Below are 26816 nucleotides of genomic sequence, written 5' to 3'. Positions count from 1 at the left end.
TTTTTAAGTAAATAACCCCTGTCTCTTGAACGCTAACAATCTGCTCCTTCCCACCAAGCCGCCACTTTTACATTGCACAGCATTTGTAGTGGAATCTTTAACTTCCAGCCCCTAACCCTCACATGCTAACTGCTTAGTCATCACTAAACATCTATACATTTCTACCTCTTAGACCTGCATTAGAGTTCATTCCTATTCAGTTAGGTAGTTAACAGCCAAAGAATGTACTCGGAAGCAAAGCGCACTGCATTACATAACTGTCTCCTCCTAGATAGCTTTGCAACGATTAATACGAAATTGAACCGATACTCCTTGTTATGCTAAATGTCCATGACTTACTTGAAAGCTGAAATTATCTTCCCTCAATAACAGAAACACACTTTATACCTACAACTTCAACTTTATTCGCATCTACTAAAAACCTGCCCATATATCTATTTAACTAATTACACATGACTCAAAACTTACTGTTTTACCCGTACTATATTGCACTCGCATCTCAAACCCTCCTGACATCTAAAATATAGTTTGGACACAACTCGTAGTTCAATTCTTAACACCTACTCACACTTTAACGTTATCCTAGACCCAAGTCAACATGAATCAAAATAAAAAAATATATAAAGGGAAAGCCCCAAACCACATTATCTCCTTTCTAACAAGCCTTCTTACAATCATAGTTGCTTACACTGCATGAGCTCTACTCACCCCCTTTATCCAGTAACAATGAAATAACAATGTCCCTAATTCACTTTGAGGAGTGTAACTATTCAGCAGATATATAACCTCTACAAACTAACTCTGTAACACTAACTAAACACGCGGGGTCGCAGAAATACCTGGATTAGAACCCAGGCGCGGAGCAAACCCTCTCAGTGCTGACGGACCCAGTAGATCTTTCCAGATCATCCGTCTAGGAGAAGGAAAACTCTGAAACTAAATCAAAGGGGAGGGAGGCCTCTTCAGTCTTGGATGACAACCTTCCTAGAGCTGGTGACTCAAACAAATTACTGATTTGCAAACCTAAATTGCTTAAGGAGTAAATAGATCTTGTCTATCGCCCGGCTTCCATACTCCTTCTTTGCCTATTAGTCAGGCGCAGAGACACTATCACAGTGATTCGACAGAAACACCCAGTGGTAGATCTTGTTTCTTGTCTAGGGCAATGAACGCCGTTTCCCCACTCCAGACACACCCCACCCCTAAAACTGGGCACTTGAGAGTGCTTGAGTACCATATATATGCCTGAGCAATTAGATTGGGTTGACCTTCCTCTGATGGGTTGAGGGTACCGGATTGACAGTTACTGGCTGCTGTTTCCGACTGGTAGTGCAGGCGCCCTAACTCATTGGTAGCGCTTGCAGCGGCTGCTCCATCAACAGTTGTATAATATCGGGATGTTTGTAGTGCCATGTCGTGCATGGAAAGGGACCCTACACTCATCCCCGGTGGGCTTTCCTGAGGCCACAGTCCTAGTTGAAGAAAGGTCAGCTGATGGTCTACTTGCGATGCATGTCTGATGCTCTGCATAACCTCTTGTTCAGCTCCCCCTTACCTAAACTGAAACTCTTTAAAAAAAATATGACGACAGTACAATCTAAAAATAAGCTTAAACCAGGATTAGGGTCAAACAAATCAAACTTGCCTCCTCCCTTGAGGCTTGCATTCACAAATATCGGTGGGCTTAGAACTAATTTAGCTGATGTTGAAGCATTTCTCCTAACAAATACCCCGGATATCTTAGCACTAAGTGAGATTAACCTACACTCCTCCATCCCCTCTAACTACTTTAACATGCCTGGCTATCTCCCACTCTGCTGTAAGGACTGACAGACATATGCACGGACTTGGAGTTTACATTCGTAATACCCTTCCCTTGACTAGAGAAACAAACCTAGAAACGGACGATCAAGCCTTTATGTACTTTAGACTAAACTTGCAACACAACATTAGCTACTTTTATTTTCTCTACCGCTCTCCCTCGACCCAAGACTGCACCATAATAAACAAAGTCTCTGACAGCATAGACACAGCACTCTCCCTCGACACTAGCACACAAGTACATGTATTTGGTGACTTTAATGTCCACCACAAAAACTGGCTTGGATTCTCTACTCACACAGATGCAGCGGGCAGCACAACTCATAGCTTCTCTATATTTCACTCCCTATCACAAATTGTTACGTTTCCAACTCGTTTCCCTGACCAGGAAGAACAACACGCATCACTTTTAGATCTGTTTTTGATCACAGTTCCTGATGATTGTATAACAAATGCTGACAGCCCACTTGGGAACGCTGATCATGCAATGATAATGGTTGAAATCGCCTTAAACTCTAGAGCCAAAACTGAAGAGCCAGTACTCAAAACAAGGAGATATTATAAGAAGGCTGACTGGGAAGCCATCAGAGATCTTATCAGAGATGCCCCATGGGGAAATATATTTTCTCTTCCTGCGGAACAGTGCGCAAACGAGACCACTGAATGGTTCAAAACTGCAATCGAAGCGCATGTTCCCATGCGGACATTTTATAGCAAGCCCCACTCTCCCCAATGGTTTACTTCGACTTGCGCAACTGCCATTGCTCAAAGGCAGCATGCATACTGCAAATTTAACCGACATAAGTCCAGTTCAAACAGACAGAAGTACATAGAAGCTAGAAGTAACGTTAAGAAAGAAATAGCGACAGCTAAGAGAAAATTTACGGAAACCACTAAAAAACGCATCGAACCACAAAAACTAGAACTCGTGACTTCTGGAAAATCTACAACAGTGTAGTAAATAATGGGCAATCAACAATTCCCCCATTAATGAACAATCACGAGGTTGTTTGCTCAGCAACCGAAAAGGCTAATATGCTTGCCAGTCCGTTTGCCTCCAACTCCACAATGGACCCTTCCAACCACCCCCTACCTGAATTTCCTATGCGAACAAATGCCACACTAGACGATCTGAAAATCACCCCTGCTCAGGTGCATGCTATTATAAAAAACCTTGACACTTCAAAGCATGTGGACCCGATCTCATCCCAGCTGTGCTATTAAAAAAGTGGTCAGCCGAAGTAGCTCCAGTTCTCTCCAAACTCTACAACAAATGCCTTATTGAATCATGCTTTCCATGCTGTTGGAAAACTGCTTCTGTGGTACCAGTATTCAAGAATTCTGGCGAAAGAATTGACCAATTAAATTATCACCCCATTAGCTTCCTCCCACTTTTTGCCAAAATATTTGAGACCATAATTAACCATGCTCTAGTCCATCACTTTACAGATGCTAAACTTCTGACTGACCAACAATATGGATTTAGACAAGCCCGTTCCACAGCAGACATCCTTACTGTAATCTCTGAACGTATATACCATTCACTGGACAAAGCAAGGGAGGGCAGAGCGGTAACTCTAGATACATCTAAGGCTTTTGACAGGGTATGGCATGAGGGTCTCCTCAGGAAAATTAGATCATATGGTATCACTGGTAGAATACTTAACATAATTAAATCTTTCTTAGATAAGAGAAAAATCCAGGTTGTCCTCGACGGTCGTACATCTAAACAATATGATATAAATGCAGGAGTTCTTCAGGGGTCTATCCTTGGACCTCTACTGTTCCTGATATTCATAAATGACCTCCCCGACAAAATTGCCTTTGAGATGGGTATATATGCTGAACAAATGAACACATATCTAAAGAAATGGCAGAAACACTAGAGGATGACCTCCAATCTGTAGTGGAATGGGGACAAAAATGGATGGTCACATTCAATGCTGCCAAGACTAAACTTGTTTCATTCAATAATTACAAGAAACCTCCTCCGCCACCAATAGCAATGGCCACCGACTCTTTATCTGAGAGTACATCTTTCAAACTCCTTGACCTAACGTTCACAGAAAACATGAGTTAGAACAATTACATTGAAGGCATTGCCAGGGCCGCTGCAAGGAATGTGGGCTCTCTCTACCGTGCTAGAAAACTACTAACACCCGAAAGTATCCTGTACCTCTATAAGGCAACCATTCGCCCATGCATGGAGTATTGCTGTCATATTTGGGCGGGTGCATTGGCTACTGGTCTCTCGCTCCTTGACAAGGTTAAAAAAAAATTCGCAAATCTGATAGGCCCTGAACTGGCATCTAAGCTTCAGCCTCTGTCCCATCAACGAAACATTGCATCCCTCTGCTGCCTGTTCTACAAGTATTTTAATGGTGAATGCTCTAATGAACTGCAATCACTTGTGCCCTCACGACGTGAACACCCTCGACAAACTCGACAGGCTGCAAAATCCCACCCCCCACACTGTAGAGATCCCTAGATGTAAAAGATCTTTCTACTCCAGTAGTTTCTTCCCCAGAACCACTAGACTTTGGAATTCCATTCCAGGTCCCTGCTGCCCCAACTCTACTGACGTGCAGAAGTTCAAGTGCAACGTGAACCTACATCTTGCTGCCTAAATCCCTACATAGTACCCCAGTAGTTGTTGCCCCTGATAGTAGCCCCCTACAGCAAAGTGGCAATGTGCCTTGTTTGGGGTGAAAATGTAATAAAAAAATTAAAAAAATAGAAAAAAAATTTATTTCAATGGATTTAGTTTTGTAATTATAAATTATAAAAAATTTTGTAATTATAAATTATAAAAAGTTTTGTAATTATAAATTATAAAAAGTTTTGTAATTATAAATTATAAAAAGTTTTGTAATTATAAATTATAAAAAGTTTTGTAATTATAAATTATAAAAAATTTTGTAATTATAAATTATAAAAAGTTTTGTAATTATAAATTATAAAAAGTTTTGTAATTATAAATTATAAAAAGTTTTGTAATTATAAATTATAAAAAGTTTTGTAATTATAAATTATAAAAAGTTTTGTAATTATAAATTATAAAAAGTTTTGTAATTATAAATTATAAAAAGTTTTGTAATTATAAATTATAAAAAATTTTGTAATTATAAATTATAAAAAGTTTTGTAATTATAAATTATAAAAAGTTTTGTAATTATAAATTATAAAAAGTTTTGTAATTATAAATTATAAAAAGTTTTGTAATTATAAAAAGTTTTGTAATTATAAATTATAAAAAGTTTTGTAATTATAAATTATAAAAAGTTTTGTAATTATAAATTATAAAAAGTTTTGTAATTATAAATTATAAAAAGTTTTGTAATTATAAATTATAAAAAGTTTTGTAATTATAAATTATAAAAAGTTTTGTAATTATAAATTATAAAAAGTTTTGTAATTATAAATTATAAAAAGTTTTGTAATTATAAATTATAAAAAATTTTGTAATTATAAATTATAAAAAGTTTTGTAATTATAAATTATAAAAAGTTTTGTAATTATAAATTATAAAAAGTTTTGTAATTATAAATTATAAAAAGTTTTGTAATTATAAATTATAAAAAATTTTGTAATTATAAATTATAAAAAGTTTTGTAATTATAAATTATAAAAAGTTTTGTAATTATAAATTATAAAAAGTTTTGTAATTATAAATTATAAAAAGTTTTGTAATTATAAATTATAAAAAGTTTTGTAATTATAAATTATAAAAAGTTTTGTAATTATAAATTATAAAAAAATTTGTAATTATAAATTATAAAAAGTTTTGTAATTATAAATTATAAAAAGTTTTGTAATTATAAATTATAAAAAGTTTTGTAATTATAAATTATAAAAAGTTTTGTAATTATAAATTATAAAAAGTTTTGTAATTATAAATTATAAAAAGTTTTGTAATTATAAATTATAAAAAGTTTTGTAATTATAAATTATAAAAAGTTTTGTAATTATAAATTATAAAAAGTTTTGTAATTATAAATTATAAAAAGTTTTGTAATTATAAATTATAAAAAATTTTGTAATTATAAATTATAAAAAGTTTTGTAATTATAAATTATAAAAAGTTTTGTAATTATAAATTATAAAAAGTTTTGTAATTATAAATTATAAAAAGTTTTGTAATTATAAATTATAAAAAATTTTGTAATTATAAATTATAAAAAGTTTTGTAATTATAAATTATAAAAAGTTTTGTAATTATAAATTATAAAAAGTTTTGTAATTATAAATTATAAAAAGTTTTGTAATTATAAATTATAAAAAGTTTTGTAATTATAAATTATAAAAAGTTTTGTAATTATAAATTATAAAAAGTTTTGTAATTATACAAAATTATAAAAAATAAGATTTTTAAAGGTTTGTTTTAATTTACACCATTGCACTTAATTTTAACAAATATTTCTTCAACGATAAATAAATTTAAATATTTCATCAACGATAAATAAATTTTAATATTTCATCAACGATAAATAAATTTTAATATTTCATCAACGATAAATAAATTTTAATATTTCATCAACGATAAATAAATTTTAATATTTCATCAACGATAAATAAATTTAAATATTTCATCAACGATAAATAAATTTAAATATTTCATTAACGATAAATAAATTTAAATATTTCATTAACGATAAATAAATTTTAATATTTCATTAACGATAAATAAATTTTAATATTTCATCAACGATAAATAAATTTTAATATTTCATCAATGATAAATAAATTTTAATATTTCATCAACGATAAATAAATTTTAATATTTCATCAACGATAAATAAATTTAAATATTTCATCAACGATAAATAAATTTAAATATTTCATCAACGATAAATAAATTTTAATATTTCATCAACGATAAATAAATTTAAATATTTCATCAACGATAAATAAATTTAAATATTTCATTAACGATAAATAAATTTAAATATTTCATCAACGATAAATAAATTTTAATATTTCATCAACGATAAATAAATTTTAATATTTCATCAACGATAAATAAATTTTAATATTTCATTTACGATAAATAAATTTTAATATTTCATCAACGATAAATAAATTTAAATATTTCATCAACGATAAATAAATTTTAATATTTCATCAACGATAAATAAATTTTAATATTTCATCAACGATAAATAAATTTAAATATTTCATCAACGATAAATAAATTTTAATATTTCATCAACGATAAATAAATTTTAATATTTCATCAACGATAAATAAATTTAAATATTTCATCAACGATAAATTTAAATATTTCATTAACGGTAATTAAATTTAAATATTTCATTAACGGTAAATAAATTTAAATATTTCATTAACGATAAATAAATTTAAATATTTCATTAATGATAAATTAGTTTAAATATTTCATCAACGATAAATAAGTTTAAATATTTTATTAACGGTAAATAAATTTTAAAAATGTGTAATTATCAAAGTTATGAGATAAACACACAAGAAATATTCACACAATTTTATTAATAAAAACAAATAAACTTATTTTAATTAAGTCCATTAAAAAAATCTCATAAATGTTATTAGTTCATAGTACATGATGCAATTCTGAATTTTTGAGATGAGATGTGAATGATTGTGTTAAGTTGATTAATCGGAAAAATTATAATAGTCCGATTAATCAACATAACACAAGCATAGTACATGATGTCTGGAAACGAAACCTAGTAAGTGAAGATTGAGGACATGCGTTGCATGGAGAGAAATGATGTGAGAATGATATGATCAATATGCAATGCGAGTCATAAAAAGTCTTAGATCAGAGGATCTCAGAGGAAGATTAAATCTGGACAGAATGTGGAGATGGGTGTGCAGAATAGTGGATGTCAATGGCAGGATCACATTGAAATAATGAAAGTTTTAGGTTAGATGTAAAACAGTTGAGGTATCAGGTTCAGTACGCAGAAGAAAGCTAAAGAAAACATGAGAGCAACCATTAAGAACGGATTTGAAAGGAAGAAGGATAAATAAAGACCTAACCGGAGATAGGTTAGTTTAGAAATCAGTTTTTAAAAGCCATCTAAATTAGCAAATAAAACTGATGTTAAGTTGAATACTTATTCATTAACGTTGTTGGTGCATTGTGGGAAATGTTATTCATAAAGAGAGACGTTCAGTAAGTAAAGTTCGATTGTATATAAAAATATATTTTATTGAAATAGATATTAAAAATATATAATATATCTCGATCTTCAGTGTTATTTATGCAGCATTTTGGTCGATGTACAGTTCGACCATCGTCAGGCATGTTGGTTGCCATCTTGGAAAAGAAAGGAGAAAAGTTACTGGCTCTGTAGATGGTTTTGTGGAGCCAGTAATCTTTCTCCTTTCTTTTCCAAGATGGCAACCAACATGCCTGACGATGGTCGAAGGTTACATCGACCGAAACATTGCATGAATAAAACTCCAAATGAGAACAATAGTCGGATCAAAACAAGTAATACAAACAATCAGCCCTCATCTCAAAAATTCAGAACTAATCTATCTCTACTAATATATAAAAAGCACTGTGTGTGTGTGTGTGTGAGTTCGTTCTCTATGGATTCTGAAATGGCTGAGCAGGTTATTTTGAAATTTCATCCAAATGTACTTCATGTGTCTGGATATGTTATTAGATAGTTTTTGTATTGGAATGCCTCTGATAAGTATTCAAAATCGATAATCACATAAAAGCTTGTTTGGAAGCTGGTGCATTGTGGGAAATGTTATTCGTAAAAAGAGACATTGAGCAACTAAAGATTTAATAACAGCTAAATGTGTCTAAAATGATGTTCTAACGACGTTACACAAGATAGTGGCTAATAATAGTCTAGACATAATAATTTTGTATGTGGCATGTGTTGTTGCAAACCTATGGTATTTTGGTCCAGAGGGGAATTTCTGCAATCAAAATATTATATAGCAGATAAACACACACTTATAATAAACACACATACACAATTATATATATATATATATATATATATATATATATATATATATGGACACACACTCATTATGTGTGTATGGTTTTTATTGTGAAAGCTTTTGTACTTTTTTAAATGAAGATTGATTATTCATATAATTTGAATTCTTCAGGATACTGTTCTCATCTTGAATGTTATTTTCACACAACGTTTCAGTTGATGTAACATCCTTTTCAGGCGTATCTTGTCGATATCAACTAAACCGTGCAAATTACCATCAAGATGAGAAAAGTCTAAGCAATAAAAACTCATTTTCACCACAGAAATAAAAATGCTATTAAAAATACACAATGTAATTAAAAAATAAATAAAAATATAATTTTAAAACTTGTAGTTATCAATGCATTTAAAAAATAATGTAAACAGAATGTAATCAAAAATAATAAAAATTTAAGTAAAAAAAAATTAAGTAAAAAGTAGTAAAAATGTAATTAAAAAGTAGTAAAAATGTTAATTAAAAAGTAGTAAAAATGTTAATTAAAAAGTAGTAAAAATGTAATTAAAAAGTAAAAATGTAATTAAAAAGTAGTAAAAATATAATTAAAAAATAGTATAAATGTAATAAAAATAAGAATGCAAAAAAATAAAGATGTAATAAAAAATAAAACTAATAAAAAAATATACAATTGTAATTAAAATAAATGTAATACAAAAAATCATAAAAACGTAATTAAATAACAAAAACGAAATTACAAAATAAAAATGAAATTAAAAAGTAAGAGAAAATGTAAATAAAATAAAAATGTAATTAAGAAATAATGTAATAAAAAGGAAATGAAAAAAATAATGTAATTTAAAAAAATAAATAAAAATGTAAATAAATAGAAATGCAATCAAAAATTTTAAAATGTTTAAAATAAAAATTTAATTAGAAAATAAAAATGTAATTTAAAAAATAATTTAAAATATAATAATTAAAAAAACATTAACGATATTTAAAATGTGATTCAAAAATAAAAACTTATTAAAAAATTAAAAATGTAATTAATAAATAATTGAAAACTTAATTGAAAAAATTAGATATATAATTTGAAAAATTAAAATGTTATTTTAAAAATTATTTTAAGTATAATTTAAAAGATTATTAAAAATTTTATTCAAAAATAAAAAATGTAAAACTGACAAAATCTGAAAAGTTTTTTATCTTCTTGTTGGCCATTCTTTACATAATTTATCAAGTTTTTTTTTACCAATTTGCTCTAAAGGCAATGAATTTGCACAGATATCTCCCACCTCTGTTTCTAAAGGCAATGTTGTACTTCAGCAGAGAATAAGTCATTTTTCTATAGATGCTGGCGTCATATTCCAACAGTTTATCTAAACTGAATAAGCCAAGCACTTATCAAATTTTAAAACACTAGGAAAAAAAAAACAAAATAGAAAACGTCATGATAGAAAACATTGTATAGTAAGTTCAATGAAAAAATAAATGGAAATACTATTTAAAAAAAAAAAAAAAAAATCAACGCAATTTTTACAAATAAGCATTTTTTTGTAAAATAATGAGTGATGAGAAATTTTTTCTTTTTTTTATAGGCATCACCACTTATCAAGACCTTGAGGCCACTCGAGGATAAGGATTAAAGAGTGTACAGTAGAAATTGGACAATATAGTAATCGTTAGTAATGGAAATTTGGTAAATTTGTTAACTTATATGGAATGGCTCATCAAAAATTTGTTTACATTAGACTTGAAGACAACCATGCTGGAAAGCAGGAAAATGGAAGACAATTCCATAGGCATGCAGTTCTAATAAAGAAGCTTTGCTCATGGAATCTACGTTCAGGTTTAGGTACAGATAAAGAGTGGGGGAAATTATTGATAATGATTTCTGCTAGACGGGTGTTTCTTGTGAAAGTTTCGCGAGAGGGGATCCTTGGACGTACCTGGCTCTTATATAGATAGAGAATTGCATCAGCAGTGAGATATCTACTGGATCGATAGAAGGATCCCACCATTTTTCCAGAAAACTTTTTTTTTGCAAGCAGTTTTTGAAAAAGTTTTTTGTGGGGTGGGGATAAAAAATGTTACCATTTTAGTTCAAGGGTAAACTTTCTAGCAGTCTGATACCACGATAGTCCCCAGCAGATCATAATGGGAAGGAGGGTTTTTGCATTACAGTTTGGTACTGTCACCTTCTTGATGGAGTCAAATCCTACGAAGAGTCAGAGCAATTTGAGGAGCATACCAACATTAGGTTTCCTCCTGTTGAAGAGCGATTCATCTTTGTAGAGTACGCCTTCCAATTTGCCAAAAATTCCTAAGGAAATATTCTCAGCAAATATCTCATAGAAAATTTTTCCAATTGGTCACAGTGTGCTTCAAACTGATAGCACAGTTGCGCATCGTGGGACCACATTATTGATTATTTTTAGATGGGACTTGGTTGATTTCGGTAGAGACAGGGGAATAAACAAAAGAAAAAGAAAGAAATATGGCCTAAAAAAAGTGTTAACGTAAAAGGCAATAGATTTAGACAAGAGTAAAAAAATAAGAAAATAATAATAAACAAATAAATATCAATGCAAATAACAATCCCCCTCCTCCTCCAAATCAAAAGTAAAGCCACATCCAACCCCTCCTCCTCTTCCTTCACACACAATATCGCCAGTAACGAGAGCCCCACCACTCTCTTCAACACCTTTCCCCGCATCCCTTTCTCCTTCTGTAAGTTCGACACACAACAAAAAATAACAGCTGAGACTGCTAGCATAAGAATACTGATTGGCTAAACCAAAAAAGGAAAATATTTAAGTGGGAGAAATCAAAAGCCCTTTCTTTGGGGGGAGGGGGGGTAGAAACAGCGACTAGACAAAATGGGTGAATTACTTCGATGATAGGAGGGAGAGTTCTTACTATCCAACCGAGAGATAAGTACCTCAGCCATTCACGCAGAGGCGATTGAAAGAAAATGGACAAATACTGTGTACTTTAAATTATTAGAGAGACTTAAAATTTAATCGCCTAAAAGCCATAAGAAATCTTTGTATAAAATGTTGCCCACACGAAAGTGAAGAAAAGCTGGCATATGGCGAGATGTTTGTATTCACAGACTTTCATAAAAATCAATGTTGGCCATTTGATCCTATTTTTCTGCAGATAAGTACCTCTTTATAATAACCCATCTCCTAACCCTCCAACCCCCAACCCCCACTTCATCCATGCCTTTTCGAATTATCATTCCATAACGATATTCATGTCATTTTTTAAAAAAATTTTTTATGGTTTATTTTCTTGCTATGTTCGTTCAACCCGATTACGACCCATTGTGGTGTTATATTAAATTTCAAAATATATGTTCTCATTCTTACTTTGTGACTGAATCGTTCAAGGTTAAATGAGAATTACTCACGAATCATAGACAGCGTCTCATTTCAGGTCGCAACTCTGCGTCCGACACATTTTTTTTATTCTTTATCTTGTATTATGAGCAGCATAGGGTGGAAGTGCTTTTCTAGAGTAGAAGATTTTAATCAGGGGTGATCATCCTGTCTTAGCTTTTCTCAGCCAGTAACATAAAAAATTGTACAATCCCTCCTCAAAATTTCAATGGTAAAAGGGAGATAATCCCGTCAAACTTTATTAGAGTTACATCCTTTGGCCAAACAGTTTTTTGGTGTTTTTTTTTTTTTTTTTTACATATATGAAACAACAGTGGCCAAGAAAAAAAAAAATCTAAGAATACGAATATATTTACGGAGTCAGTAACTTTTCTCCTTTTTTTTCCAACGCGCCTGACAAAAGTCAAAGGCTACATAAACCAAAACGTTACACAAATAACACTCAAGACGAGAACAATAGTCTGATCAAAACAAGTAATATTAATAATTTGAACTTGTTCGAATTATAATAAGGCTTACCTTTTACGGAGCACAATTCGATGAGTTCCTTCTTGGTTCACAGCTTTTAGAGAAATATAAGGCGATTCAAAATCCTGTAATTTGCGCACAACTGAATAAAATAGAAAAAAAAACTTTTGTATCATATGATTCATCATGATGAGAAGATTAAGGCAAAGCTGATAACTATTGTTATAAACGAGAAGAATTTTGATGCAACGTCTTATGTACAACATGAAAAGAAATTGGAATTGCCCGAGTGTTTGTAGGTGTGTATGGTTGTTAACGAAAACCTAAGAATAAGCAAAGTAAAAAAAGAAAACATAAAAACGAACGTTAAAACTTAAGCGGGGGTACCCGATCGAAAAAAAAAAAAAAAAACTAACGTCAGCCAAACGAACGATGTTAAATGTAAAAGTCGAAAAAACAAAACAGAAAACAGAAAAACGAACGTTAAAACCAAAAAAAAAAAAAAAAAAAACATGTGAAAAATGGCTTAAATAAGCCTGTTATGATATTAAAATTTTTTTAAAAATCGGTGGTACCCGGGTGTTTTTGGGTGTGTGTGGTCCATCGGGGGTGTTAATGAAAACCTAAGAATAAGCAAAGTAAAAAAAAAAAACCCAGAAAAACGAATGTTATGTGAAAAATGGCTTAAATAACCCTGCTTCAATATTTAAATTTAAAAAAAAATCAAAAAAAAAAAAAAATCTCACACCATGATTCAAACCCAAAACGTTTAGATAATGAACCAACGCTCTAACCAACTGACCTATCACAACATACATGAAATTTAGTCAGTTCTTCAACTATTTAAACTAAATCAGGTCATGACGTCATCTGATGCATGCGTAGAACTGGTCGTCGTCATGAGAGGACGATTTTTGTTAAACCCCACCCCCACTCCTGTAGAAAATTGTCGATTTCAAGGTGAAAGGATTAACGTTTTTGGCCAATTTTTCGATAGTTTTTGGGCGAAGGATGGAGCTTCAATATGATACCGAGTTTGTTAATTTTTGTTCTGTCTGTCGAAAGTTTTTAGCGGACACACAAACACACATACAAACATACATACACACATTTGTTTCTATGTTAAAATGATTTTTTTGTTTTAAATGCATGTGAATTTTTAAAACTTAGAATATTTGTAATTGGCACTAAACATTTTTTTTATCCATAACAAATGCTTAATTTTATAAAGAAACCAAGTGTAAGCCACAGGAAGAAAGGAATAAATTATTCTTATTCTTCATTGTTTTTCTTACTCAAAATTTGAAAATATCCATGTATTTTATAAAGAAACCAAGTGTAAGCCACAGGAAGAAAAGAATAAATTATTCTTATTCTTCATTGTTTTTCTTACTCAAAATTTGAAAATATCCATGTATTTTATAAAGAAACCAAGTGTAAGCCACAGGAAGAAAAGAATAAATTATTCTTATTCTTCATTGTTTTTCTTACTCAAAATTTGAAAATATCCATGTATTTTATAAAGAAACCAAGTGTAAGCCACAGGAAGAAAGGAACAAATTATTCTTATTCTTCATTGTTTTTCTTACTTAAAATTTGAAAATATCCATGTATTTTATAAAGAAACCAAGTGTAAGCCACAGGAAGAAAAGAATAAATTATTCTTATTCATCAATACTTCATTTAAAGTTTGAGACGCAAAGGTCATAAAATAAAAATTCAGAAATCTGTTCATCTCTTAAGAAATCAAATGTTAACGTCAGAAAGGGACCCTTGATCTGAGAGTTAAACGAATTAAAATAAAAAATAAAATCAATGAGTCTGCATGTATTTTGAGACAGAATTGATGTCAAGAAAAGATACTTACTACAATTATCACCTTCTTCCTTTTTAACTAAGTAAATACCAAAATAATAAACGTGTTCGTCGGGAATTTCAATCTGTGATGCAACAGTCTGAAAAAAAAAAAAATTATAGCGTAAAATTCATCAAGAATAATTCAGTTCCATATTTTCCGATCCAACCCTTTTTTTAATTAATTTTTGCTGAAAGAAATCTGAAATTTGTGGTTGTCCAAGTATCAGGGGTCTACATTCCAACCTTACAGAGGTTGAAACCCAATTACAGGAGACGAAACCTGACTTACTCTTTCTAAGCGAAACTGGCATAGGGCCGACCACTTCCCTAGATGAGTTCATAATAAAAGGATACTCTAACTTAACATCTAAATCTGACCCCCAAGATCGACATGGAATATGTGCCTACATTAAAGATGGCTTCTCGTGTGATAGAGATATCTCCAGAGAAGACCCTAATTTACCTTATATGTGCTTCCGGGTTGCACTTGCTTACACCACCACATTCATATTTGCTCTCTATCGCCCCCACAATAGCAGGGTTACTGTCCTTAAGAGTATATCTGAGAAAATTGTCCTGTCTGCTCATCCTTCGGCTACCATTCACATTTGCAGTGACTTAAATGTTCATAATGTGGAATGGCTGACCCACTCAAATAAGACAGATGATGAGGGCAGGTTCTGTCATGATTTTGCCATTGCCCATGACGTCACAGACTGTTCATGAGCCCACCCGTGTGCCCGATACTACTGGTCAGTATGCAAGCCTTCTAGACCTTTTTCTCACAACTTCCCCTGAGCTATGTTCAGGTTCCGTTCTATCTCCCCTGGGATCCTCCGATCACACAGTTGTATCAGTTAAGATAAAAATGAAATGCAATAAGTCTTCAGATATACCTCTCCACTGTACTGTATATTGATACTCTATGGCTGACTGGGATAGCTTCCGTACATTCATATCTGATCTACCTCTGCATTCCATGTTTAAAAAGAATGTATCCTCTATAGTATCAGACCTTACCAAATGGTTAATTGTAGGCATAGACCGATTCATACCATCCAAAAATTCCAACAAAAACCTAACAGCCAGCCATGATTCTCCCCAGAATGTGCCGCTGCCATTGATCACAGAAATCACTTTGCCAGCAACCACTGTAAAATAGTAATAAAAAATGCTATATGCTCAGTCCGTCAAATCCAAAGTAGTTGAGCAGCGACTTGGTTCCCACCAGTTCTGGCAAATAGCAAACAGGATCCTGAACAGATGCGTGCGTTCCATCCCAACCATCATCAATGGACCTGAGGTCATCTCATCAGCATCAGACAAGGACAAACTATTCACCAAGAACTTTGCAGCTAACTCTACCCTCTGCAACGAAGGGCATCAACTCCCTGTATTTCCTCCTACAACAGACAACACCTTATCCAACATACAAATATCTGTACACAAGGTCGCCAAACTAATCAAGAACCTTGATTCCAGTAAAGCAACTGGCCCAGACGGCATTCCAATTATAGTGTTGAAAAAGCTTTGACCAGAACTTGCCCCCATACTTACAAAACTGTTTAAGGAGAAGTGCTTTCCAACACCCTGGAAAACTTCATCAGTATGCCCTGTATTTAAGAACTCAGGTGATAAGTCATCCCCCTCTCAGTACAGATCAATAGGTCTCTTGTGTGTTATGAGTAAGTTACTGGAATCCATATTAAATAAAGAAGTAGTCAACCACCTCAGCAGAAATAACCTCTTTAATGACATGCAATATGGTTTCCATTCTGTTAGATCTACAGCAGATGTGCTAACAGTTATATCCCATAGGATTAGTGAATCTCTCAACAAAGGCTTCCTTTCTAGGGCAATTGCTCTTGACATATCTAAGGCCTTCAATAAGGTTTGGCATAAGGGCCTACTTCACAAGATTTCCAGCTACAGTATAACTGGAAATGTTTTCTCCATAATTAAATCATTTTTCTCTGATAGGTTCATAAGAGTAGTGGTTGATGGGCAGAAATCAGAGGCCCACAGTATTAATGTTGGAGTCCCCCAGGGGTCCATCCTGGGCCCAACTCACTTCCTGATCTACATCAATGATCTCCCAAAACACATACTTAATTCATTCGTTGACATCTATGCTGATGACATGACCATCTATGGCAACACATCAAAGGCCGTAAATGACAAAGCTCTCTCTGATTCCCTTTCCTCTGATCTTGAGCGTGTCGTTCAGTGGGGGAAGAGATGGCTGGTTACTTTTAATGCATCAAAAACCAAGCTCCTATCTTAACATCATCAACGCTGTTCCTCATCTAGCATCAATTGAAATGGATGGCTCTCGTCTTGGAGAGGCTTCATGTTTTGACAAGCTCCTTGGTTTGACCTTTACTCCTGATCTGAAATGGAACACGTATATAAAGTCTGTTGCCCGGGCCGCTGGGAAAATGGTAGGATCCTTCTACCGCTCCAGAAGATATCTCACTACTGATGCAATTCTCTATCTATATAAAAGCCAAGTACGTCCAAAGATGGAGTACTGCTGCTACATCTGGGCTGGAGCTTCAAAAAACAGCCTATCCTGCCTTGACAAAGTACAAAATAGACTTTGTGGCTTAGTGGAGGATGCTGTCTTCTCTTTCCTGCAACCTCTCTCCCACAGAAGAGATGTTGCAAGCCTGTCTTTGTTTTAGCGTAATTTCCATGGCAAGTGCTCGTCCGAGCTCCAATCTCTGGTCCCCCCCTCGCCAATCCTTCATGATAAACACCCGTCTAGCTAAAACCACTGTCTGTAATTTCCCCCACTCTTTATCTGTACCTAAATCAAAACGTAGATTCCATGAACATAGCTTTTTTCTAAGCAGTGCACACCTGTGGAATTTTCTTCCGTTTGCCTGTTTCCCACCTGACAACTTGGACGTCTTCAAGTCCAACATAAACAAATTCCTGATTAATCGCCCCCCTTAAGTAAGACACTTTATCAAATCTCCAATACCAACTATTACTACGATATTATCCCATTGAAAAATAACCCTTATCCCTGAGTGGCTTACGGCCCTTGATAAGTGGTGATCCCCATGTAAAAAAAAAAAAAAAAAAAAAAAGTATTTTCACTTTCAATCTCATTAATTTATTACAAAAAAGTTAAATACAGCAATATGTAAAAATGTTTGGAAACGTAGAATTTTTTTTAATTATTCAAATGGCTTTTCTCATCTTAGATGTTATTCTCACAACATTTCAGCCAATGTAACCTCTTACCTTCTCCAACTCAGGAATTTATACAGAATTTTGAATGGAACATTTATTTAATCTGCAGGGTGTAGATTGTTCTTGTTCTGTTAGCCAGGAAATGTAGAAGTTGTAAATAATTTGTAATTGTATTCTTAGTATCACCTATACTGAGGATTGAATGTCAAAAGACGTTCACCTAAACTGATTATCATTTAACATATATAGTCATTGCATTATGGATTCTTATGGATAATTCTATTTTGATAAGATGCACTTGAAGAAAAAAATTAGCTGAAACATTGTGAGAAGAACATCAAAGATGAGAACATCTGTCAAAATGATCCAAATGATCAATCGTCAGTCTGCAATTTAAAAAAAAAAAGAAAAAAAAAGAAAGGAAAAAGAAAGAAAAAAAGAAAAAAGGAAAAAGAAAGAAAAAAAGAAAAAAAAAAGAAAAAAAAGAAAAAAGAAAGAAAGTTACTCGTGAATCATAATTTTTCTGCCGACACATTATCACAAAGTGTGGATACTTACTTCTAATACGTTTTCCGTTTGGTCTGTTGATGTTATGTTCACCGAGATTTTGTGTCCATTCATTAAATAGATATCCAACACCACCGGTTCTGATATTTGTTGCATACTTTCCTGAATGCAAAAAAAAATCTTGGATTAAAGAAATTCCCCAATTAATGTGTGTGTGTGTGTGTGTGTGTGGAAATATGTGTTTTTGTTTTTTCAATTATATTTCACCTTTTATTTATGAGGCTCAATATAACTACAGAACATATAACAAATGATAAAAGCCTATATTCCAAATTTCAAGTTCATTAAAAGGAATAAATTGTAAGATGTTGACCATCTTACAATTTATTCCTTTTAGTATGTTGACATGCACAATTCTTTGCAGCACTGTTTCGTAATCAATCAATGAATTTATTCTGCCCTTAACTCATCATATACACACAGTTTATCAAAGCAAAACTTATCAAGATAGAGAAAACTCAATGTATATATATTACGAGCAGAAAAAACAGAATCTTTTCAAAATCTTCTTCCAGCAATATAAATTTATGAAACACTGTAACGAGATTACACCATGTTGATCGAAAAATCAAAATATGATACATGGTAACGTGATGCAAGTCAGTGTGTGTAGGCATCACTTTTGGATTGAGAGTATCTCAAAACTATATATAAAGTTGTATTTCCTGTCTGTTTGCTCATAAACTCTTAGAATATTTTGGGACAGATCTCCATATGAATGTATTATAGGAGTCTTAAAGTAAGGCTCAGATCTGAAAATTTTGGAGAAAGATAAAATTTGGACAGGATAGGGAGGTGTGTCCAGAATAAGAGACTTTGATGGTATGGTCACATTAGAAGAATGGATGAGAGTTTCTTGGTGAGAACCGTTAAGGTCATAGGGTTAGCACACACGGTAAACCAAGGAAAATAAGTGAGGAAGTGATAAAGATGAACTTGAAAGAGAAATAAAGATCTGGACAAAGATAAATTAGATTGGAAATCAATTTCTAAAAACTGATTTTCAATTTTTGAGATGAGGATTGGTTATTCGTATTATTTGGATTCTGCAGACTACTGTTCTCATTTTGAGTGTCATTTTCACAACATTTCGGTCGATGTAACCTCCGACCTTCTCCAGGTGTATCTTGTTGAACTCTGGAATTTTTCTGTCAAACTCAGAAATCTACATGGAATTTCAAACAGAACCCTTCATTTAATCAACAAGAGTCGCATGCTCTCATTTCATCAGCCGTAAAAGTCCTAAGTAATTCACAATTGTGTTTTTTACTTAGGACTTCTAACCAATCATGGCTGACTGTACAAGAGTATGCTAATACCCATGGATTAAATAAAGGGTTCCATTTGAAATTTCATGCGCATTATTGGAAATCATTTGGAAAGAGGAAAATTCCCATGCTCAGTTTGTGTGATTCCCAAATTTGACAAGATACACCTGAAGCAGGTCAGAAGTTACATCAACCGAAACGTTGCGAAAATAACACTCAAGCTGAGAACCAAATAAGATGAGATCCAAATAAGACAGACATTCCAATATATAAAATGGACGTTAAACTGAATGATAATGATACTGAGTTTTTAATTTCAATAATTATCAATTAATAACTAAAACATTAATAACATGTAAGGCGAGAAACATAGACATACGTGAAGTTGTCTCGCTATTTTTTACTATAGAATTACATTCATATATAGAAAAAACTATGGAGACATTTTTATACATTATTTAAATTTTAAAATTTTGTACGCTAATTTACAAAAATAATATTTGCCAAAATGAGCAACCAATGAAACTGCCTCTTATTTATTTATTTATATACGAGGTGCTTTCAATAAGTTTCCAGACTCATTTCATGCAAGCATTTAAAATTGTCGTGAAAATTCAGTATGTTATTTGTTATACATCTTATGAGATGACCAATTTTTATGATTTCAGGTTCAAATGAACAGCTACTGCACGAATTGGAATACATCCTACTAAAGTCTGAGTGTCACAGCTGGTGAATTTTAAAAATGCAATCTGGACGTGAAGATAATTTAAAAGAACGATATGCAATAAAATTCTGTTTTACTTGAAAAAATGCTACAGAAACGTATGGAATGCTTAAGACGGCTTTTGGACCATCTTGTATGAATCAAGCATCAGTTTTTGAGTGGCATAAGAGATTCAAGGAAGGCAGGGAGTCTGTAAAGGATGATGAGGTGTGGGAGGAGTAAGGAAGTCAGAGTTGATTGGCCAAATAAAGAATTTTATGGATAAGGACTTGTGTGTCTATAGAGACAATAAATGCACAGTTTGATGTCAGTGTGGGAACTGTGCTCATGATTATTCACGAAGAACTGAAAATGCAGAAGATTTGTGCAAAGTTTATTCCACCAGTCCACAACTTTATCCTTGTCACAGACCATTTGACCAAAATGGCCATCAAGACAGTTCTTCACCCTCCCTATGGTTCAGACTTTGCTCCCTGTGACTCTTGGTTATTCCCTAAGCTCAAGGAAAACCTTAGAGGCTGTCATTATGAGACAATTGACGAGATGAAAAACGCTGCGACAAGGGTCATTGACACGCTCATACAAGAGGACTTCCATAGTGCTTTCCAAAAGTTGTTGGAACAAGTGTATTGCAGTTGGAGGAGATTACTTCGAAAAGGACTATAGTTTCATGTATGTTTATATCAATAAAAGTGCTCATATGAAAAAAGTCTGGAAACTTACTGAAGGCACCTTGTATATAAATAATGGAATGTATTATAAGGTGTGATTAAAGAAAAAAATATAAAATACACTACCCTATACTAGGATTGAACTCGTATCCCTAAAATTATGAGCCTTTCCTAGTTACACAATCTTCATCTACTTTCCTTCTTCCACCACTTCTAGTTGCATTTGACCTTCATCTGTTATATCGTGTTTGATAATAATCGAAACAACGTATAGATATACACACATCTCTTGATTATATTGATTTGAGATTTAGGTTATTTAGCAACAGAGCTACGTTCAATTACAGAAGTTCCGTTTCTTTGATAGGACAAGGCTGCGTTCAAAAATAATTTGGTTTCAGAGCATTTGATTTTTGCTTTTAAACTTTAAATCACAGCCAAAATAAAAACAAAAAAACTTTCTATTTGACAATTTAAATGCTTCAAAATCACTTCCAATTTTAAAAATCAACACTGTATGTAAAATTTAAAAAGATATTTTGAATCGTTTAAAGAGTTAAATAGTAAGTAATTTCTGACATGAGTTAAAGTGTAAAAGGCAAAAATCAAGTATTATAGTTCATTTGTGCTGATAGATAAATCAAAGACAAAAGTTTTTAATGCGTCCCAGTCGGATAAAAGAACCAAAGTTCCAGAATCATAAATCGATCGGCAATGATGAGCGTAAATGTCAACTAGATTTTATCGTTAAAAAACGAAAATAAAATTGATTTTGGCATTACATACATAAAGACCAGGGAGAGGTTAATAATAAATGGATCAACTATAGTCAACAGCGAACTGAAGGCTCCTTTTCTACTCAATACTATACTGAAATGTAGGGGGGGGGGCGTCATTACTTTTTCTGGATTACTTTACTTACCCTTCACCCTGAGCTGTGTTTTGCAAAGAGGCAAAAAGGACCATTTTTAAGTCTTTAGTATGACTCAACCAAGTATTGAATCTTGATCTCTCAGTCCATTAACGAATACTCCTACCATTATGTAAAAAGGACTAGGAGGTTAAAAAGGATGCCATTATTCTTTATGATGATACCCTTCCATCATTATAATACCCTTCCATCATTATAATACCCTTCCATCATTATAATACCTTTCCATCATGATAATACCCTTCCATCATGATAATACCCTTCCATCATGATAATACCCTTCCATCACACAGCAGTACTGATCAAAGATCTCTTATGAGAATTTGGTTGAGAAATCTTGCATCATTCTCCATATTCCTAGCAACTTTGGATTATCACATATTTCAAGAATTACAAAACCATTTAGATGAACTTAGGTTAACATCACGAAAGGAGACTGAACAAGAGTTAGATTCATATTTCACATCAAAGCCTAAAATTTTTACAATGCATTTATAAACTCACTGACAGATGAAATCAAGTTATAGAGAGCAAAGGTCATTATTTTTATGAATAGAGATTTTCAAAAACAGTTTTTTGGGGGTTTTTTTTTCCAAGAAAAAATTTTATATCGGCAAAAGCTTTTGCACCAACCTGGTAGTTTAGTCTTTTTCTTTTTGTCATTTCTCCACCTGCTACTACTCCCACATTCTCTTCCTCCCACCACTTCATCTCAATCACACTTTCTTTCCCCACTCCCTTCATCTAAAAAATTTGCTGTACAAACACGATTTTCACCTTTTTCGTAGAATTTGGATTTTGTAATGACATATGACCATTAAAACAGCAAAACTGGGATGATAACTGCCACCGTTGGGAAAAGTAAATGAGGAAACGTACCTGTTGGGCGTTAAGTAGGAAACTGTTGAAATTATCACATGCAGCAATACTTGTATCTTGGCTGACTGCAAAAGATTTTGAAAACGATGAGATTTAAAGAAAAACAATTTTTTCAACAAATGCATAAAAAACACAAAAATTAATGCGCACTTAATAGAATCTATTTGCTAAGAAAAACAATTTCCCCCCACGATCTGCACTTGATTCCAAACACAAATTCCATGAACAAAGCTTCTTTCTTAGAACTTTCAGCCTGTCAAACTGTTCCAGTGGCCTGCTTTCCAGCTGACTACAATATGGTCATCTTCAAGTCCGATGTAAACAAGTTCTTGTTGAGCTGACCCCTTAAATAATCAAATTATACACAATTTCCACCACTAATGATCATTATGCTGTTGTCTTGGTGACCACCGTACACCCATTAACCCTTATCCTCAAGTTGCCTTCAGGCCTTGGTAAGTGGTGAAAAAAAAAAATCCAACACAGCCTCAGACAAAAGATAATGGATTCTTAGTCAGCAGACAAACGGTTTTTTTGCAAGTCTTATCTTTCTCCTTTGGTGGAAGTCTGTACAAAAAGTTTAGAATATCTATCTGCTATTTATTTCGAAAATATCCTAAATCTATCGATGAAAACTGGGTAACCCCCACCTCCAACAGGCACTCATCATCATCGTCATGCAGTTTATCAGTCTTGACGATGACTAGTCGGGGCCTCAGTGATTTATCCTTCGGTGTTGACATAGTCCTTCTCCTGTGTGAAACATCCGGTCACAGGCACTGCATATGTGGGTGCCAGGGTTGTGTCGTCTTTAGTGTCTCAGCCCTAAGGCTTCTCCAATCTTTCTCTCTATTTCTTTCCTTCCTTTGTGGAGACTGTTCCGCCAACCACTCCTTTCTTTGGCTTGTTCCTCCCAACTCTCGACATCAATGTTCATTGCCTTCAGGTGCCGCTTTATTATATCTTTGTAACGAAGCTTCTGACTTCCTACCTTGCGGGTTCCATTTTCCAGTCCCCCATAGATCATCTTTGGAATTCAGTTGTCTTCCATTCTGACAATGTGCCCGGTCCATCGTAGTTGCATAGTAGCAAAGGCTACCTTCCACACTATCTAAGTTTGCTCTCCAGAGAACTTCCGTGTTTGGTATGCAGTCACTCGATTTGATCTTCATAATCCTCCACACAGTTCTCACACCTGCTACAGTTATCCTTACTCCATCGCCACAAGACTTTCAACCTTAGCTCCTAACTTGCTTGCGCAGTTTAGGTGTAGTATCTGTCGCGCATCAGATAGACACCCTCTGAACCTCCAATGCTCATGTCCAGTGGAGCGAACCCCTGACGACTGGCAGCAGAAGAGGCTGCAGCTTCTGGCCAAAAGTAATCTCAGTGAGGTAGACAGTCACCCTATCGTGTCCGCTACTACACCGTTTCTTTCTGGATGAGGTTCCATAGCCTTTTAAGGAAAACTGCAAGGCAAGCAGTAGGATTTGAAATCAGAGTTCCCATCTCTTAGCCTTTTGCTGTGATAAGGCCCACAAGGCAGTGGTGTTTGATTTTGGGGTTGGTTCCCCTAGTCTTCACCCAATCAAGGGCACCCACAAGACAGTGGGGTAGGGGTTGGTAGTGTGCCAGGACGCGTCAGAAGCATAGATGCATCATTGAATTCCTGGCAAAAGTGCATTGAGAATAGCAATGACTATGTAGAAACATAAATTCTTGATCACAAAAGGTCACTTGTTTTAATGATACCACTCCCGTCTTCATAGTTTTTCAACTTTTGAGTTAAAAAAAAAAAAGTTTTACTTTCACAACAACCCTCATATATATATATATTATAAGGTAAAATTAAAAGCCAAGAACAATGCGAGATTTTTTTTTTTATATAGAGTAAAATTAAATGCAAACAAAAGAAATAAAGTTCTTTTTTTTTGTTGTTTGTTTTTTCTTTTTCACACAAATTTTAACTCTAAACAACAGTAATTTTTTTTTTCTGTTGTATTCAATGGTGATATAAATCTCAATATATTTCAGACTTATTAGTCCATTTTCAAGAGAAGACAGCGGAAGAGTGTTCAAAATTGGAAAAGTAGCCGCAGAGTTTGCCACGTGATACCGCGAAATATAGAACAAAAAATGACGTTAGGAGAACGTTAAAATAAATCAGTTGATGTTTGAAATACTTGTTGCGTTTGTGAATCAAGGGAGATGACTATTCAAGCAAGGTTTTTTTTTTTTTTTTAAATTATTGTTTTTCTTATGTTTTAAACTTATATTATAAAAGCGGAGCTCAATTCCAGTCTATTGTTTAGTGTGGGAGTATTTTTTGAAATAATTAAAGATTCGAGGATACGAAGTTGACCTACGTTTCTTGAAGAAGCAAGAATGTTGATGTGAAAATCTGGTTCTGAATTAATGCAAGTGCGAATATGTTTATAGAACGATGAAGCAGTAGTGTTTAAGTGCTCTTTAATGCGGTGATGAAGCAATCTGGTAGTGCTTCCGATGTAAGATGCACTGCATTTAGCGCATTGTAGGTCGTAAACAACGTGGTTCTTAAAGCATAAACCTGTGTGTGATATTGGGCAATTAGAGAGTGAACAAGGGGAAGGTGTATGCGATGGATGTTTTCGGTTGAGCTGTTGTCTTAAAGTAGATCCAGTGTGGATGAGTTGAATGTTGAGCCCCTCGCTGCGGATGGCTTTTCGGATTGAAGATGAGATTTTGTCACTGAGGAAGGGTAGTTTTAGAAAACAATTGTTAGAGAAGGGTCGGGTGTTGCGTTTTTTCTTTTTAAGTGAGGATAGGATCGTATTAGGGTAGCCGTTTAGTGAGAGGGTCTGTAGGAAATTGTTAGTGTGTGTATGTTTGTCGGAGATGTTAGTGCATTTGTCTTGTATGCGTGAGATTTCGGCATGTGCGTAGTTTAGTTTGTCCTTGAGAGGTAGCGCAGATTTGAAATGTACGAAGAGGCGTTTGCTGGCGGGTTTTCTGTAGAATTCAGTGCATATGGCACCATTTTTTTTTATTTGTATTTTAAAATCAAGTAGAGAAAGAGATTCCGAAGAGTCTGGGTGTTCTATAGTAAATTTTAAGTTTGGGTCGGCGTTATTGAATTTGTGGAAAATGTTAATAGCTTCTTCGCGGGAGTATGTGATAATTAAAATGTCATCGATATATCTAGTAAAAAGGAGATAAGAATAGCAAGTACTAAGGGTGTGTCTTTCGAGTTTGTCCATATAAGCAATGGCAAGAATACCGGATAGACTGGAGCCCATGGGTAGTCCAGATACTTGTTTGAACGTGTTTTGTAGGAAAGTAAAGTAAGTGTTGTCTACTATAATACGGAGGAGTTGTAAGAAATCTCCTGGAGTAATTCCGAAGCATTGTGGGTTTTTAGATGCTATAATGTCTGCCATGAGATTGATGGCTGGATGTGCAGGAATGGAGGTGTATAAAGAAACGACGTCTAGGCTAAATGGGTATCTGTATAGTTTGAGTAGATGGTGTGGTAGATCGTTGAGTCTGTTAATTACTTGGTTGGAACTACTAACATGGGCTGGGAAGGTAGAGAGTAGAGGTTTAAGTAGGCGGGATATTAACCAAGAGATTTTATAAAGGGGACCGTTAACGCTTGAAACAATGGGTCTGATCTGTGTGTGTGTGCTATTTTTGTGGGTTTTAATAAGGTGATAAAAGGTAGGTAATTTGCTGTATTTAGTAATAAAATTTAGTCTGTGTTGTTTTGGGAGATTTCTTTTAAAACAAATTTGAGACCATGTCTTGTTAATGTTGTTCTCAATACGAGCATTAAACATTCTCAATAAAGAGCACTTAAACACTACTGCTTCGTCGTTCTATAAACATATTCGCACTTGCATTAATTCAGAACCAGATTTTCACATCAACATTCTTGCTTCTTCAAGAAACGTAGGTCAACTTCGTATCCTCGAATCTTTAATTATTTCAAAAAAATACTCCCACACTAAACAATAGACTGGAATTGAGCTCCGCTTTTATAATATAAGTTTAAAACATAAGAAAAACAATAATTTAAAAAAAAAAAAAAAAACCTTG

General features: G+C 33.3%; 1 protein-coding gene across 2 annotated transcripts in view; it reads right to left on the bottom strand.

Moving 5' to 3' along the window:
* LOC145243849 (sorting nexin-17-like) overlaps window positions 1–26816 on the bottom strand; it is a 169557-nt gene that overhangs the window by 76680 nt on the left and 66061 nt on the right. For both annotated transcript variants that reach the window (XM_080106879.1, XM_080106880.1), the window contains exons 4-7: window positions 22740–22804; window positions 18255–18365; window positions 14506–14593; window positions 12690–12780 (exon numbers count right to left, since the gene is read on the bottom strand). In XM_080106879.1, the coding sequence (XP_079963005.1) occupies window positions 12690–12780; window positions 14506–14593; window positions 18255–18365; window positions 22740–22804 (355 nt within the window). The remainder of the gene's footprint in view (window positions 1–12689; window positions 12781–14505; window positions 14594–18254; window positions 18366–22739; window positions 22805–26816) is intronic.

This window comes from Euprymna scolopes, chromosome 22 (assembly GCF_053919585.1).
Source record: "Euprymna scolopes isolate OS-2025 chromosome 22, ASM5391958v1, whole genome shotgun sequence".
Lineage (NCBI taxonomy): Eukaryota > Metazoa > Mollusca > Cephalopoda > Sepiida > Sepiolidae > Euprymna > Euprymna scolopes.
Note: the sequence above shows the minus strand (reverse complement) of the source record. Positions and strands in the feature narration are given on the sequence as shown.